This window comes from Macaca nemestrina, chromosome 20 (genome assembly GCF_043159975.1).
Source record: "Macaca nemestrina isolate mMacNem1 chromosome 20, mMacNem.hap1, whole genome shotgun sequence".
NCBI lineage: Eukaryota > Metazoa > Chordata > Mammalia > Primates > Cercopithecidae > Macaca > Macaca nemestrina.
The window spans coordinates 54,218,585-54,234,493 of NC_092144.1; the positions used below are offsets into that span (position 1 = coordinate 54,218,585).

The following is a 15,909-nucleotide window of genomic DNA, read 5'->3' on the forward strand; positions in this document are numbered from 1 at the left end:
AACATGAGACCAATAAAATGATGGCACCAGACATACAGTAAAAGGAGAAAAACATAATGTGAGCTTTGTGAAATCAGACTGTAACCTTCATAACATAATCAAATATCTTTGTGTGTTTCTGAGACTTTTTAATGTGTATATACGTGTGTATATACGTAATATGTGAACAAATATTCTTTCCTCTGGCAATGAATATTTGCTGCTGGTATTTTTCCATTTTATAATTTTATGCATTTTTAGATTTCTCAGTGAACATCAGTTTTATCAAAGTAGTAAATTTTGTGCAATAAATTTGCAAACTTATTAATGTTAATCACTTACCTATCAGGACTCAGAATCTCAGAATAAAGTTGCTCTATATTGTCATATGACGTAAGTTCACAATGACTAGGGTCCTGGAAGTCATTTCAAAATGAAATATTCTCTAGTTGGGCCAGGCGCGGTGGCTCACACCTGTAATCCCAGCACTTTGAGAGGCTGAGGCTGGCGGATCATGAGGTCAGGAGATCGAGACCATCCTGGCTAACACAGTGAAACCCCATCTCTACTAAAAATACAAAAAATTAGCCAGGTGCGGTGGTGGGAGCCTGTAGTCCCAGCTACTCGGGAGGCTGAGGCAGAAGAATGGCATGAACCCAGGAGGTGGAGCTTGCAGTGAGCTAAGATCATGCCACTGCACTCCAGCCTGGGCAACAGAGCTAGACTCCATCTCAAAAAAAAAAAAAAAAAAAAAAAGGAAAGAAAAGAAATATTCTCTGGTTCTTCGAATATGCAGATAAATTGATGAAGTCTGGTTAACTGTCTTGGTAATTAAAGCATGTGATGCTTCTTTAGGGATAAGTCAGGGAGTGTGCAAATACTGGAGATCCTGCCCAGTGCCCAGGCACAGCTGATTTATCAAGACAGAGAATTCACAATAGAGAAAGAATTTAATACACAGAACTGGCTAAATGGGAGACGGGGTTTTATTATTACTCAAATCAGCCTCCTTGAAAATTTGGAGGCTAGGGTTTTTTAAAGATAGTTTGACAGGCAGGGGGCTACGGAATGGGTGCTGCTGATTGGCTGGGGATGTTAAAAATGGTCCTTGGGCACTAAGTCCACTTCTGGGTGGGGGCCACAGGACCAGTTGAGTCAAGAGTCATGGGTTTAGGTGGGGCCATCCAGTTGTCAGAAATGCAGAAGCCTGAAAAGACATCTCAAAAGGCCGGTCTTAGTTCTACAATAGTGATGTTATTTACTGGAGTAACTGGGGAAGTTGCAAATTTTGAGACCTCTGGAATAACGCTGGAAATCAGAATAATGGCTGGTAATCGTTTACATATATTATCTTAGAAGTCAGGCCCCTCTCATCCTCCTAAACTAGTGGGGCCTTTCAATCGTATTACAAAGGCAGTTTAGTTTGGGGAAAGGGCTATTATTTAAACAATAAACTAAATTCCTCCCAAAGTTAGCTTGGCCCATGCCCAGGAATTACCAAGGGCAGTTTGGTGGTTAAAAGCAAGATGGAATTGGTTAGATGAGATCTCTTGCACTGTCATAATTTTCTCACTGTTAAAATTTTTAAAAAGGTGATTTCAGAGATTGAAATAGATATACGTATGTTGTGAAGGTTGTTTGTTTTTTGTCTTTTAAAGCAACAGATCCTCACCTGAGGTCAGGAGTTTGAAACCAGCCTGGCCAACATGGTGAAACCCTGTCTCTACTAAAAATACAAAATTAACTGAGTGTGGTGGCACATGCCTGTAATCCCAGCTACTCAGGAGACTGAGGTGGGAGGATCACTTGAAACCAGGAGGCAGAGGTTGCAGTGAGCCAAGATCATGCCATTGTACTCCAGCCTGGGTAAAAAAACTCCATCCCAAAAAATTAAAAACAAAACAAACAAACAAAAAAAAACAGATCCTTTGAAAACCAGAGGTGTATGGGCAGGAAACATAGCATGACAGCAGCAGAGCTTCTGTTGCTATGGATCCAGTTAGAACAAAGACCTGGTTTGGATGCCAATTCAGAGTTATACACCATGGTGTTGACAAAAAGAGTCAAACTCTACAAAATATAAAGAGATTTATTCTGAGCCAAATATGAGTGACCAAGGCCCATGACATAGCCATAAAAGGTCCTGAGAACATGTGCCCAAAGTGGTTGGGTTATAGCTTGGTTTTATACATTTTAGGGGGACAGAAGTTACAAGCAAACATCAATCAATACATGTATACATCGATTTGGTCTGGAAAGGCGGGACAACTCGAAGTTGGCCATGGAGGTGCTTCCAGGTCATAGGTGGATTCAAAAATTTTCTCATTGGCAATTGGTTGAAAGAGTTATCTAAAGTCCTGGAATCAATAGAAAAGAGTGTCTGGATTATGATAAGGGGTTCTGGAGACCAAGGTTTTTATTACACAAATGAAGCCTCCAGGTAGCAAGCTTCAGAGAATAGATGGTAAGTGTCTCTTATCAGGTGGAAAACAGTGCCAGACTCTTTAGTGAATTCTCGTCTAGAGAGAGACCTGGAAAAGGAAGAGGAATGTAGATTTTACAAAATGAATATACTAAGTATGCTAGATTCTAACGAGATTGTTCTGATTTGACAATATTAAAGGTTTTCTTAATAAATTGACTTCCAATCTCATCTTTAATATCTGTAGTACTCTTGTGTACTGAATATTATTTTTTTCATTAAACAGTTTTCTGTAGATTCTGAGGAAAAGATACAAAAAATTTTTGAAAAACTCAAAAGGCAGTTTTCTGCTGATGAAGATCTGTGTGATAATTGATTTTAATGGATTTATAGTGCATAGACTGTAGTCCCTAGTTATTGAATCAAGCACTAATATAGACATTGTGATGGTATTTTGTAGATATTCAGCCCATAATCAGTTGGTTTGAGTAGGGATATTATGCTAAATACAGGTAGGCCTGATCCATCACTTGAAGATCCTTTAGAATAGAGCTGAAGCTTCTCTGAATGAAAAAATACCACACCTGCTGGTGGCATCTTCCTCTCATGGGTTAGAGTTCCATCTTCACCTTTCTAGTGGCCAGCCATATGCATTTTGGAATTGCTTAGTGATGTGGTTTGACTCTGTGTCTCTACCCAAATCTCATGTTGAATTGTGATCCAGAGTGTTGGAGGTGGGGCCTGGTGGGAGGTGACTGGATCATGGGGGTGGTTTCTAATGATTTAGCATCATCCCCCTAGTGCTGTCTTTTGATGGAATTCTCATGAGATCTGCTTGTTTTAAAAGTGTGTAGCACCTCCTCCTGCTCTCAATCTCTCCTGCTCTGCCATGGTAAGATATGCTGGCTTCCCTTTCACTTTCCATCATGATTGTAAATTTCCTAAGGCCTCGTAGCCACGCTTCCTGTACAGCCTGCAGAACTGTGAGTCAATTAAACCTCTTTTTTTCATAAATTACCCAGTCTCAGGTAGTTCTTTTTTTTTTTTTTTTTTTTTTTTGAGACGGAGTCTTGCTCTGTTACCCAGGCTAGAGTGCAGTGGTGTGATCTCGGCGCACTGCAACTTCCACCTCCCAGGTTCAAGCAATTCTCCTGCCTCAGACTCCCGAGTAGCTGGGATTACACATGTGTGCCACCATGCCCAGCTAATTTTTGTATTCTTTGTAGAGACAAGATTTCACTATGTTGGCCAGGCTGGTCTCAAACTCCTGACCTTAGGTAATCCACCTGCCTTGGCCTCCCAAAGTGCTGGGATTACAGGTGTGAGCCACTGCACCTGGCCAGGTAGTTCTTTATAGCAGTGTGAGAACAGACTAATAGACTTAGCCAGATCCACAGTGCCAAAGGAGAGTTCCTTGCAATAATTGCTTGTATATGTCATACTGATTCTGTTTCTCTGGTTGAATGCTGACCAAAAGACATTTTGCCCCACAAGAACTTCCAGAGGAAGAGCACCCTAAGGATGAGTTTTCTGAATTGATTGTGTTTTCTAGAATTGGATTTCTACTCTTACTAAATTTAAGAGCACAATTGACTTTATTTCCAGTGCAACATAGGGAACTGGTTGTCAAAGGCACGGTGTGATAATATGCCAAATATCATATTTAATAATCCTAATAAAATGCCTATTGGAATGATTCTGGTTACCATGAATTTGTTAGTTTAGGACACAGTAGACAAACTTTTCAGTATAGTATATTTCCTGGATGCTCCTACTGGGGCTTCAGAAATTAGGAAAGAAGGCCAGGCACCGTGGCTCACGCCTGTAATCCCAGCACTTTGGGAGGCCGAGACGGGCGTATCACAAGATCGAGACCATCCTGGCTAACATGGTGAAACCCTGTCTTTACTAAAAATACAAAAAAATTAGCCAGGTGTGGTAGCATGTGCCTGTAGTCCCAGCTACTTGGGTGGCTGAGGCAGGAGAATGGTGTGAACCCGGAAGGCAGAGCTTGCAGTGAGCCAAGATCACGCCACTGCACTCCAGCCTAGGTGACAGAGCGAGACTCCGTCTCAGAAAAAAAAAAAAAAAAAAAAAAAGAAGAAGGAAAGAAGAAGATGAGGTCAATCACTTTGCAGGGCTTAACTTCGCCTTGTTGATCTTGGTATTCATAGTAAATAAATTGATGGGAAATCTATGATACTGTCACTGGGTTTGTATTGGCAGAAGAGTTCTATTGCAGGGGAAGAGAACTCTAACTGCAACCACCTAACATTGTCACAGCTCTCAAATCAATTCCAAGACATGTCCAGTTTACAAATCCACATTCACTTATATAAAGGGGAGGCCAATGTTAGATGAGTATGGGCCCTGATACATTTCAGAGTTTTCCACAGGAAACCATGGCCATAAACCTGTGACTGAGTATATAAAAGGAGAAATAATCACTCTTTTGGGCAATGACTGAATCTTCATTGTCAAATGGCACATTGATACGATGATCAGACATGGTGAGGAGAAAGTAGGAACTACTAGGCATATTAGTAAGACACATGCATGACAGAAAGAAAGAATAAATCCTATAAATATTCATAGGCCTTCCATTTTGGTAAAATTTCCATAGGTTCATTGATGTGGGACTATTGAGATACCCCTTCTAATGTATAGGGCAAGAAGCATATGGTATTCCTACAACCAAAGTGTCACAATGTCTAGGGGCCCTCCTTGGCTACTGGATGCTACTTATTCCTCATTGGGATATGCTACTCTGCCTTTTTTGTCTGACCCCAAAACATTTTGCCTCGACTAAGATACGATAAGACTGTGTAATGTGTCCTAGCTGCCATGTAAGTTTCTCTACCCCTAGGACACTATGGACCAGGATTTTCTTTTTTTTTTTTTTTTTTTTTTTTGAGACGGAGTCCCGCTCTGTCGCCCAGGCTGGAGTGCAGTGGCCAGATCTCAGCTCACTGCAAGCTCCGCCTCCCGGGTTCACGCCTGTTCTCCTGCCTCAGCCTCCCGAGTAGCTGGGACTACAGGCGCCCGCCACCTCGCCCGGCTAGTTTTTTGTATTTTTTAGTAGAGACGGGGTTTCACCATGTTAGCCAGGATGGTCTCGATCTCCTGACCTCGTGATCCGCCCGTCTCGGCCTCCCAAAGTGCTGGGATTACAGGCTTGAGCCACCGCGCCCGGCCGGATTTTCAAAAGTAATTGAAATATCAGTGATACAGAATGACGTTTGGAGCCATCAACTGGTCACATTTGATGAATCAAACCACAAATGGATGAGATTTTGTAGCAAAGCCCAGTCATCCTCTACATATACTTACTCTTTTTCTTTTTGGTAGAGACAGGGCCTTGCTTTGTTGCCCAGGCTGGTCTCAAACTCCTGGCATCAAGAGATCCTCGTTCTTCAGCCTCACAAAGCAATGAGTACAGGTATGAGCCACCAACCCCAGCCTACTTACTCTTCTTTGGAAAAGCAGCTTATGATTTTGCTAGTGGTCTTAGAAGAGACAGAGCACTTAACCATAACCTACCAAATTAGCATGTGCGCCAAGCTTTCCATCATGAATTGGGTGCAGTTGGTCATTCCTTGTCTTTAAATTTTATGTGCACATTGGTATCCCATTTGTAAGTGGCATATATATGATTGGGTTTGAGTAGGCTCTGAAGCCACAGATAAGTGTATCATGACCCCTACTCCTACTACATTACCTTCAGAGTGAGTGAACATGAAGACAAGTCCTATGAATTACTGTGTCACAGCAGCAAAAAGAAATGAAGTGATTAAAAGTAAACAAAGCCTAAAGGACCTTATGTGCATTATAGGTGTCCCGGATAGAGAGAAAGAAAGAGAGCTTATTTACAGAAATAAAAGTTGAAAACTTCTCAAATAAGAAAAACACATTATTCTGTAAATCCAAGAAGTTCAATGCATTTCAAGTAAGATAAACACAAAGAGACCCAACTGAGGCATATTATTAAAAAATCGTTAGAAACCAAAGACAAATGAAAAATTTGACAGCAGCAAGTCCAAAGTCACTTGTTATGTACAAAGACGTCCTTAACGAAGATGTCAGCAGGTTTCTCAGCAAACATCTGAGACGAGATGATATATTCTTTGCTAAAAACACATACACACACATACACACACACACGTCTATTGAGAATTCAACATTCACCCAAACTGTCCTTCAAACTTGAGAGATAAATCTAGTGAATGGGTAGACAATACGTATAGACATAATATATGACATCAGTTGTACAAACTGGGGAGAGGGAGAAGCTGTGAATGAGTAGTATTTTGCACGTGATTGAAGTTAAGCTGGTATCCATGGGCGACAGAGTGAGACACTGTCTCAAAAAAAAAAATTAAAGAAGGCACAAATAAATGGAGATATATCCATTATTAATGGATTGGGTGACTTCATATTGCAAGGATGTCAATATCTATATCTATAGATTCAATGCAATCCTTAATCACAGTAACATTTTTCCCAGAAATTAAAAAATCCACCTAAAATTCATGTGAAATATCAACGGATACTCTCTCCTCTCCCATGGTCATATCTTAGATCTTGTCATCTTCTAGCAAATATTCCTCCATAATAATTTGCAGCACTACTTTCCAACAACTTTGACTTGTATTTCCACCTCGGTCCCACCAGCATGCTAGCATCAGTAACATTAGAACCTCGCCAATACCTACAGTCCACTGAGATGATTACCTTTTTACTCTTGTAACTCCTCCTCTCCTCACAGCCTGCCAAGCACATCTCTTGTCAGGAGAGGACAGCTCACTTCTCCTAATGTCTCACTTCCCAGAATTGTGTCCCATGAAAATTTTTAGCTAGATGAAGGCAGAGAAAGAAAATATTTGATTTCTTAGGCTTTATGGAAGCGATAGGAATGGCAATAGGGGTTTGGAATGGAGACTGCACGCACCAGTCAACAGGGTGTGTCCTCAATAAGTAGTGGGTACAGGACATTTACTGAGATGCTATCTCCAACTCCACTTCAGGAAAGCTTGCTGCAGAGTTAGAGTGACAGAGTCCAGATGCTCTGTTTGAGTCGCGGGCCCTTTGTCTCAGACGGGCGAGTCCGGGGGATTCTGGGAAGTGGAGTCCAGACGCTCTGTGGAGGCTCGAGCACTTCCGGTCCCCAACTGTGACGTCGCTATTTCACTTACCATAGTAGTTTGAGTTATTTCCATATCTTGCGAGTCCTTCCGAACGAGTCTCCTTTGCTCGGGGCTCGCAACCACCCAATGATCGATTCAGGAGAAAAGAAGCCTGGGCGGAGAGCAGAGGTTTGGAGGGGCGAGGGCGGGGATTGCCGCTCCGGTCCGCTGAGCCTTATGGCCTCGGGGATCTGTGCTAGCGTCTCAGGGAGTGGGATTGGCGCGACCCTGTGTGCCCTGCTTTGACCTCGCTCAGTCCGCCTCCCTCCTTCCTACATCTGCGGCCTCTTTCAGTGTGGGGTGGAGTGTCACTTAATGTCCGTTTATCTTCCATTGCTGGGTTTTGTTGTTGTTGTTGTTGTTGTTTGTTTGTTTTGTAACGCGACTTTTCAGACCCTCCTAGTAGAACCGTCTTGGGACCTGAAAGAGGTAACACAAATGAGAGCCTTAAAAGCAGTCCCTGTCCCTCGTTGTCTGATGGTCTATTGTTAATTTCCCACGAAGCCTGTCAGGTCCCCGGATGGGGTCAGAGCTCCAGCTGCCGGGGCCCCGACCCTTCTCCCTGATCCCTACAGGACGCTGGACGATCCCTGACGCCTTCTGACTTCTTTTTAGGAAAGCAAGGGGAGCATTTAACTTTTATGGGGGACCGCAGAACGGTCAGGGTGTTTCACAGCTTTGTTTTCCCCGAGCCCGACCTTTCTAAAAGAGCAGCAGGAAGGGGACTTCTTGGCTACTGAGGGCAAACCTCTACGTGAGTGATCTTTGGCTTTTTTCTTTGACAGAGATGCTTACCTCAACCAAGAGGGTGTAGGATTTGTCCCTCGGGTATGGGTGTCGATAATAATTAAGCCTTAATTGGTAACTTTATTCCAAGTACTTTATACCCCAAAATACATGATCTCCACAGTGGCACTGTGGAGAGGTACAGCCTTTTTAATTTTAAAGATAGGCGTGAGACACAGGTGGAGCAGGGGTTGAAACCTAGGCAGTCCAGGTCAGCCTGAGTTGATCATCTCTTGAATGCATTCTCACTGAGGCAGAGAAACTAGCTAGGGACAGGTGGAGAACATACGTTAGGACTTGACTGAAGGCACCTTGAGGCAAGGCTTAGGGGCTTGGACTTCTGTAGGAGTTTTTGTTTGTTTTTGGCTTTTTTTTTTTTAGTCTTATCTACTATTTTCTTTTTTCTTTTTCTTTCTTTATTTTTTTGAGAGGGAATCTTGCTGTCCCCCAGGCTGAAGTGCAGTGGCGTGATCTTAGCTCATTGCAACCTCCGTCTCCCAGGTTGAGCGATTCTCCTGCCTTAGCCTCCCAAGTAGCTGGGATTACACGCGCCCGCCACCACGCCCAGCTAATTTTTTTTGTATTTTTAGTAGAGATGGAGTTTTACCATGTTGGCCAGGCTGGTCTCGAACTCCTGACCTCAGGTGATCCACCCGCCTTGGCCTCCCGAAGTGCTAGAATTTCATTCACTTTTTAACTAATATTTCATATTGTTGTGGAGCCATTTTATTATGGAGCATTCAGAAACTACAGAAATTGGAATAGAAAAAAATTTTTAAGTCCCCTTGAATCCAGGATATAAAGACAGTAAATGTTATGTTTTGAATGCATTTCTTTATAGCCTTTCTTTTTGATCAAAATTATTATTTATATTTTATTTGTAAACATTCTAACAAAATTCTAATATTATAAATGTGTTCCCCTTATCTGTTTAACTATGGAAACTTCCAGACACCACCAAGAGAGAATTCACTAGTGAGCTTTCAAGTTGTGTCATGGTCATTCTTATTAATCTCATTGTTATTATTCCTATGATTGTTTCCTGATATTTCAAAACATTTGATATTATTTTAGAGCTATAGAAAAGTTGCGAAACAGTATAAGAAATTCTCATGTACTCTTCTTTTTGGGGGGGTGTGATGGAGTTTTGCTCATGTACTCTTTAGCCAAATTTGCCAAGTGTTTACATTTTTCTTGTTTGCTTTGTTCATGTCCATCAGCCAAATACCACCAAGAACATACTTGCAACTAGAGACAGCTGATTGTAACTTTCTGCAGCAAGGAAGCCCACATACTTGGGTAATCGTGGGATGTCTTGTTAAGAGGCATTTAAGAAGGGCTGGTGTAGCATTTCATATAACATGCTAGATGATAGTAGATATTATATTAAATAATGTTGTTATCTGTAATTTATCAGATCTGTTAAAAGACTACTAAGACTATAGCGTTATTTTTTACATAGTATTGGATAGCATATTATCTAACACCATGTAATCTAATCTGCAGTTCCATATTTAAATTTGTTCAGTTTTTCATTTGAACTTTTTATAACTGCCCCCTTCCCCACTCTCCATCTCTATCCCCAAAGTTCAATTTTGTGTATCATCTTTAGCTGTCACATTTCCATAGTTGTCTTTAGTCTGGAAGGATTCCACATCCTTTCTTTTATGTGCATTGTTGTTTGAAGAGTATAGGCAAGTTGTTTGGGAGAAAGACATTCATTTTTAGCTTGTCTGATATATTTCACCTTTAGATTCTCCATTATTGGTGAAGATACCACAAAAGTGTTAAGGTATCCTTTTCAATGGAACATAACAGGGTCAAATGATATTCGTTTGTCCCTTCTTTGGCTTTTCAACTGTGTTGGCTTAGACAAGATCATGTCTTTCAGATTTGTCCACTGTAACGTTACTTTTTAAAAAATTATTATAAAGTTTCTCATAGGGAAATATATTATTAGTGGACAGTCTGCTGTAAATAGGAGTTTCCATTTCTCCTTCATTGATTCATTCATTTGTTGAACTATAAATATTCTATCAATATGGACTCAGAATCCAACCTTATTTATTTTAATGATATATAGATTACAATTATTTTTTCCAACTCCAGTGTATTTTTTTTTTTTTTTTTTTTGAGGCGGAGTCTCGCTCTGTCGCCCAGGCTGGAGTGCAGTGGCGCGATCTCGGCTCACTGCAAGCTCCGCCTCCCGGGTTCCCGCCATTCTCCTGCCTCAGCCTCCCGAGTAGCTGGGACTACAGGCGCCGCCACCACGCCCGGCTAATTTTTTTGTATTTTTAGTGGAGACGGGGTTTCATTGTGTTAGCCAGGATGGTCTCGATCTCCTGACCTCGTGATCCGCCCGTCTCGGCCTCCCAAAGTGCTAGGATTACAGGCTTGAGCCACCGCGCCCGGCCAACTCCAGTGTATTTTACATATCATAGCATTCACCCATTTCAGGTGTACAATTCAGTGACCTTTAGGAACTTTGTGGAGTAACTATCATCGTAGTTCAGTTTAGATCTTTTACATCCCCCAGTTGGACTCTTCATGCTCATTTAATTTAAACTTCATTCTCACCTCAAATCTGCCTCAACCACTAATCTACTTTCTCCATATATACATTTGCCTATTCTGGACATTTCATCTGAATGGAATCATAGAATCCATGACTGACTTCTTTCACTTAACATAATGTTTCCAAGTTTCATGTATGTTGTAACATGAGTCAGTATTTCATTCCTTTACATTCTAAATAAGATTTCATTGTATGGATATGCCAAGATTTCTCTATTTACCCATACAAGGGCCTCTTTGTTGTGTGCAATTTTGGGTTAGTATGAATAATGCTGCTGTAAGCATTCATGTGCTAATTCACATCCATATTGTTGGGCAGCATCCCTGGCCACCCTTTCATATCTCTCTCTCTGCCTTCCATGGCACGTTCCAGGCACAATTCTTTCTGCTCGAACTGCGTAACTGAGGACTCTGCAAATTCCCTGAAGTAGGCGGGAAAATGATCACATGCAACGTGAGTATGGCGTGCCTCTCTTGCTGTTCAAATTTCATCTCACTACTCATACTGTCATGTGTTTTTCTCAGTCTTGGAAAGACTCAAGGAGAACAACAGGCATTTGAGGATCTCTTCTGTGCCAGGTGCTTCCTTCTTTTCTTTTTTTTTTTTTTTTTAGATGGAGTTTCACTCTTGTGGCCCAGGCTGGAGTGCAATGGCGTGATCTCGGCTCACCGCAACCTCCGCCTCCCAGGTTCAAGCCTCAAGTAGCTGGGATTATAGGCATGCACCACCATGCCCGGCTAATTTTGTATTTTTAGTGGAGACGGGGTTTCTCCATGTTGGTCAGCCTGGTCTAAACTCCCGACCTCAGGTGATCTGCCCGCCTCGGCCTCCCAAAGTGCTGGGATTACAGGTGTGAGCCACCAGCCCAGCCACTTCCTTTTTCTCTTTCGTTATCATCAGTGGGACACCTCTCATCCAAGTAGTCAAATGAGTGTGGTGCAGCAAAGCACCAGCCCACTATGGCTTTGTTTGTTTAGGTTGTGTGATTGTGCTGCCATGTACCAGTTACCATAGGGCACCTCCAGCTTGCTCTCATGTGGCAGGTGCCAGGTCCTCACTTGGTAAGCCAGGGCTTGGGTTCTGTTGGTGGACACTGTGATGTGACCAATGCTGGTGTGGTTTACCATAGTCAAGACCGGAGGGTCACTGTGGTTGGTGACAGAACAAATCCAAAGCAGATCAGGTGACCTGAAGTGGCCACAGCTTGGGAGAACCTGAGTGTGCTGTGCTCTGCCACCACATCCTTGTGGAAACAACAGATTGACAGATGTTGGATAGGCGGAGGGCTGAGGTGGTGCAGCGACCCAGTCTGTCTGTCCCTGCCCTGAGGCTACTACCACTGCAGACATCCATTCCCCTGGTTGCTTGGCCCAGACCTTCGTGCCTCAGTTGTTCAGTCAGGAAGGGAGCCCATGTCCTGTACAAAAAGACATGCCTGCTAGTGACACCCACCCAAATGGAAAGCTCAGTAATCTTCAGCACCATTAGAGGGACCCTAACACCCTGGTGTTCCATGGTCTCATCCTTCAACCCTCTGAGATCCCACAGAAGTCTGGGATTTCCAGGGAAACATTGCCTCCAGGTGAGAGTCAGGGAGAGCTTTGTCTGGTAGTGTGGTGACATGAATCGTAAACCATACCAGAATGTGTACTCTAAAAGGAAAAAGAATGGATGAGAACACTGAGATTGGGGTCTCAGAGGCACAGCCTAATCAGGCTACTGCCATATCTGCCTCCACCTCCGCTTCCACCAAGCTCAGTATTTCTAAGCACACGTGGCAGTGAGTTGTTTCCTTGGGACTGGTGTGCAGAGTGTAGTGTCCATGTTACCCGAGTACTGTCCTACTAGCAGGCCATGGGAATGTCTGTCCCTTCAGTGATTTTATTTTATTTTATTTGTATTTATTTTTTCGAGATGGAGTCTCGCTCTGTCGCCCAGGCTGGAGCGCAGTGGCATGATCTCAGCTCACTGCAAGCTCCGCCTCCTGGGTTCACGCCATTCTCCTGCCTCAGCCTCCCAAGTAGCTGGACTACAGGTGCCCGCCACTACGCCCGGCTAATTTTTTGTATTTTTAGTGGAGATGGAGTTTCACCGTGTTAGCCAGGATGGTCTCGATCTCCTGACCTCGTGATCCGCCCGTCTCGGCCTCCCAAAGTGCTGGGATTACAGGCGTGAGCTAACCATGCCCGGCCTTTCAGTGATTTTATGAGCCACCTGTTCTATGGTTCAGTAGCTCCATTGGCCTGCAGGTGACAGGGTGCATGCCAAGTTCATCATATTTCATGAGAGAGCGCCCATTGTTTTGCATCGTCAATGAAGGATATTCCTTGGTCAGAGTGAAATTCCATGAGGTGTTCAAAAACACAATATCAGTTCTTCTCAAGGACAGCTGTGGTAGTCCCAGTGTTCATGAGTGACATATATTTATCCCTCGTAGGCAGCAAGCTATTGCCATGCTTTTTGTCCACACACAGTGTACCCAGTCAGTAGCCATACTCCCGACCAGATGGCTGGACTGCTGACAACAGCCCAGAGTTCATGAAAATGTAGCAAGATATGGTAGTAGCAGTTGCCTGCATTGCAGTCACCACTGCATGTAGTTTGGTCCATCAGGCAAAAGGGCCATGTTCAGTCTCAGCCTTAAGATAGCCATTCACCGGCCAGATGCTGGTCACAGCCCAGTGGAGCCTGTCTCCTTGTTGTTTCTCAGAGCTGTCTGTAAACCATACTGAACCATCAGTAGGCACATCTGAATCTGGGGCCCCAGGTAGCCCCAGGAGGTGCCAGAACCCCCCTTATGGGTCATTTGGTCTCTGCTGTTAAGGTAGCCATTTGTTCATACAGCCTCCTGGGTCTGATCTTAAATGTACCATTTCCCTTTTTTTTTTTTTTTTTTTTTTTCTGAGAAGGAGTCTCGTTCTGTTGCCCAGGCTGGAGTGCAGTGGTGTGATCTTGGCTCACTGCAACCTCCGCCTCTTGGGTTCAAGCGATTCTCCTGCCTCAGCCTCCCCAGTAGCTGGGATTACAGGCGCCCATCACCACACCTGGCTGATTTTTGTATTTTCACTAGAGATGGGGTTTCACCATGTTGGCCAGGCTGGTCTTGAACTCCTGACCTGAGGTGATTGTCTGCCTTGGCCTCCCAAAGTGCTGGAATTACAGGAGTGAGCCACCGCACCCAGCCGAATGTACCATTTGCCTATGATAGTAGAGCTTTACCACTTATCAAATGGAGCCTGTCCAACTTTATGTGTAGGGTGAATAAGGGCCCAGGTGAGAATGGGCAGTTTATGTCACATGTGTACTCCAGCGGTAAAATGCACTGTCCCCATCAGTGCCCAATAGCAAGCAAAGAATTGCCATTTATACAAGCATCCCTTGTGGCTGCCTTAGGCAACATATCCAAAATTTCAGAGACTGGTGCACCTCAGTGTCAACGTTTTGTTTTCACAGACTCTAGTCAGTACACATGCAGATTATGGACCTTGTACCTTCATTGGACTAGCATGTTCTGAAGGTGTAAAGGCATGTCTGGGCCTTGGCTAGTTGAATGGCTTCCAAGGCCTGCTACTACAAAGGGTCCCATTCAAAGTTGATGGCTTTGCCACTCAGTGTCTATGGGGCTAAATGAACACCAAGTGAGCTATGTGCTTTCTGCAGTACCCAAAGGCCTATCAGCTGATGAGTCTCCATTCCATTAGTGGGTGCTGACACGGTTAAGACTTTTTGCTTGCCTGTATCTGGGATATTTGTTTGGCTTCCCATCCATGTGACACTGGCATTCAGCCTTCCATAGTCGGCTGTTCCTCTCCATGCCCTGGAGGTCTGTCTGACCAGCTAAAAAAGTAGGCTGTTAATTACATTTTGACCTGGTTGGTGTAACATTTTTCTCTGTGGCAAGTAATTCCTGAACTAATGAAGTAATGTGTTGTTCTCCACTAAGCATGCAGCAGTGCTTTTGCTGAACCCACCGGGGCTTGGGTGGCTTAGGTGGTAGGCAGGAGTGGATATGCCCCACTGTTATGATTCAAAAATTACATGCAAGGACACATATCCCCTGAGGCAGCGGTGATGTTCTGTGTCTGAACAGCCCAAATGCCACCGCTTCTAATACACTCAGCAGTGGGAACCACAATCACTGACACCTGAAGTAGCCCAAAGGATTCACCCCCAAACATAAGCACCACAAGCAGACAGGCGTCATGAGTCACTGAGTTCTTCCTAAAAGCTTTGATGTCATTAGTTTCATTTTTCCCCTAAGAAATATTAATATTTGAATTCCTCCCTCTCTTTTTCCCTCTTTTTTTTTTTTTTTTTTTTGAGGCAGAGTTTCACTCTTGTTACCCAGGCTGGAGTGCAGTGGCGCGATCTCAGCTCACTGCAACCTCCGCCTCCTGAGTTCAAGCGATTCTGCTGCCTCAGCTTCCCGAGTAGCTGGGATTACAGGCATGTGCGACCATGCCAGGTTAATTTTGTATTTTTAGTAGAGATGGGGTTTCTCCATGTTGGTCAGGCTAGTCTCAAACTCCCAACCTCAGGTGATCCGCCTGCCTCAGCCTCCCAAAGTGCCAGGATTACAGGCATGAGCCACCGCACCCGGCCTTCCCTCTTACCTTGATAGGAATGGTGAAGACCCAGAGACCAGGCTCCATCCCTAATTGTGCTGTTCTTTTTGGGATAGAAAAATCTGTCGTCCCTCACCAACAATCCGGGATAGCCAAAATAGCATGTCCTTATGATATTGCCTATACCTGTCCTGCAGATCATGAGTCTCTCTTTCTCGAAGGTCCACATCATGCTTACTGGCTCCCTTCTTCTTAGCTGCCTCAGAGACTTTCTGATAACCCACTTCACCCACTTCCAGAGCCCTCTGGCCCCAGGAATATGCGATTACTTAAAAGCCCCACAGTCAGTATATTACACGCCATGCTCCCCTGTTTTCATTTGCCATCCTCTCTTTCTGA

The 15,909-nt window shown here is 43.7% G+C and overlaps 1 protein-coding gene and 1 long non-coding RNA gene across 9 annotated transcripts in view; one reads left to right on the plus strand and one right to left on the minus strand.

Moving 5' to 3' along the window:
- Positions 1-741: 741 nt before the first annotated feature.
- Positions 742-7,526, minus strand: LOC105463826 (uncharacterized). Of its 2 annotated transcripts, XR_011617617.1 has the most exons (4): positions 7,350-7,526; positions 7,133-7,254; positions 5,732-5,819; positions 742-2,510 (listed from the first exon to the last, which is right to left on the minus strand). It is a non-coding gene; the product is annotated as an uncharacterized lncRNA (long non-coding RNA). The 2 variants fall into 2 exon arrangements; XR_976555.2 differs by lacking the exon at positions 5,732-5,819 and having other exon boundaries at positions 743-2,510; positions 7,350-7,518.
- A 43-nt stretch (positions 7,527-7,569) lies between these two features.
- The window catches only part of LOC105463827 (zinc finger protein 284), a 71,429-nt gene continuing 63,089 nt past the window's right edge, over positions 7,570-15,909 (plus strand). For 2 of the 7 annotated variants that reach the window (XM_071087065.1, XM_011711176.3), the window contains exon 1: positions 7,575-7,713. In XM_071087065.1, the coding sequence (XP_070943166.1) occupies positions 7,672-7,713 (42 nt within the window). In that variant the 5' untranslated portion in view covers positions 7,575-7,671. The other 5 variants (XM_071087061.1, XM_071087062.1, XM_011711179.3 and 2 more) reach the window with 5 other exon arrangements.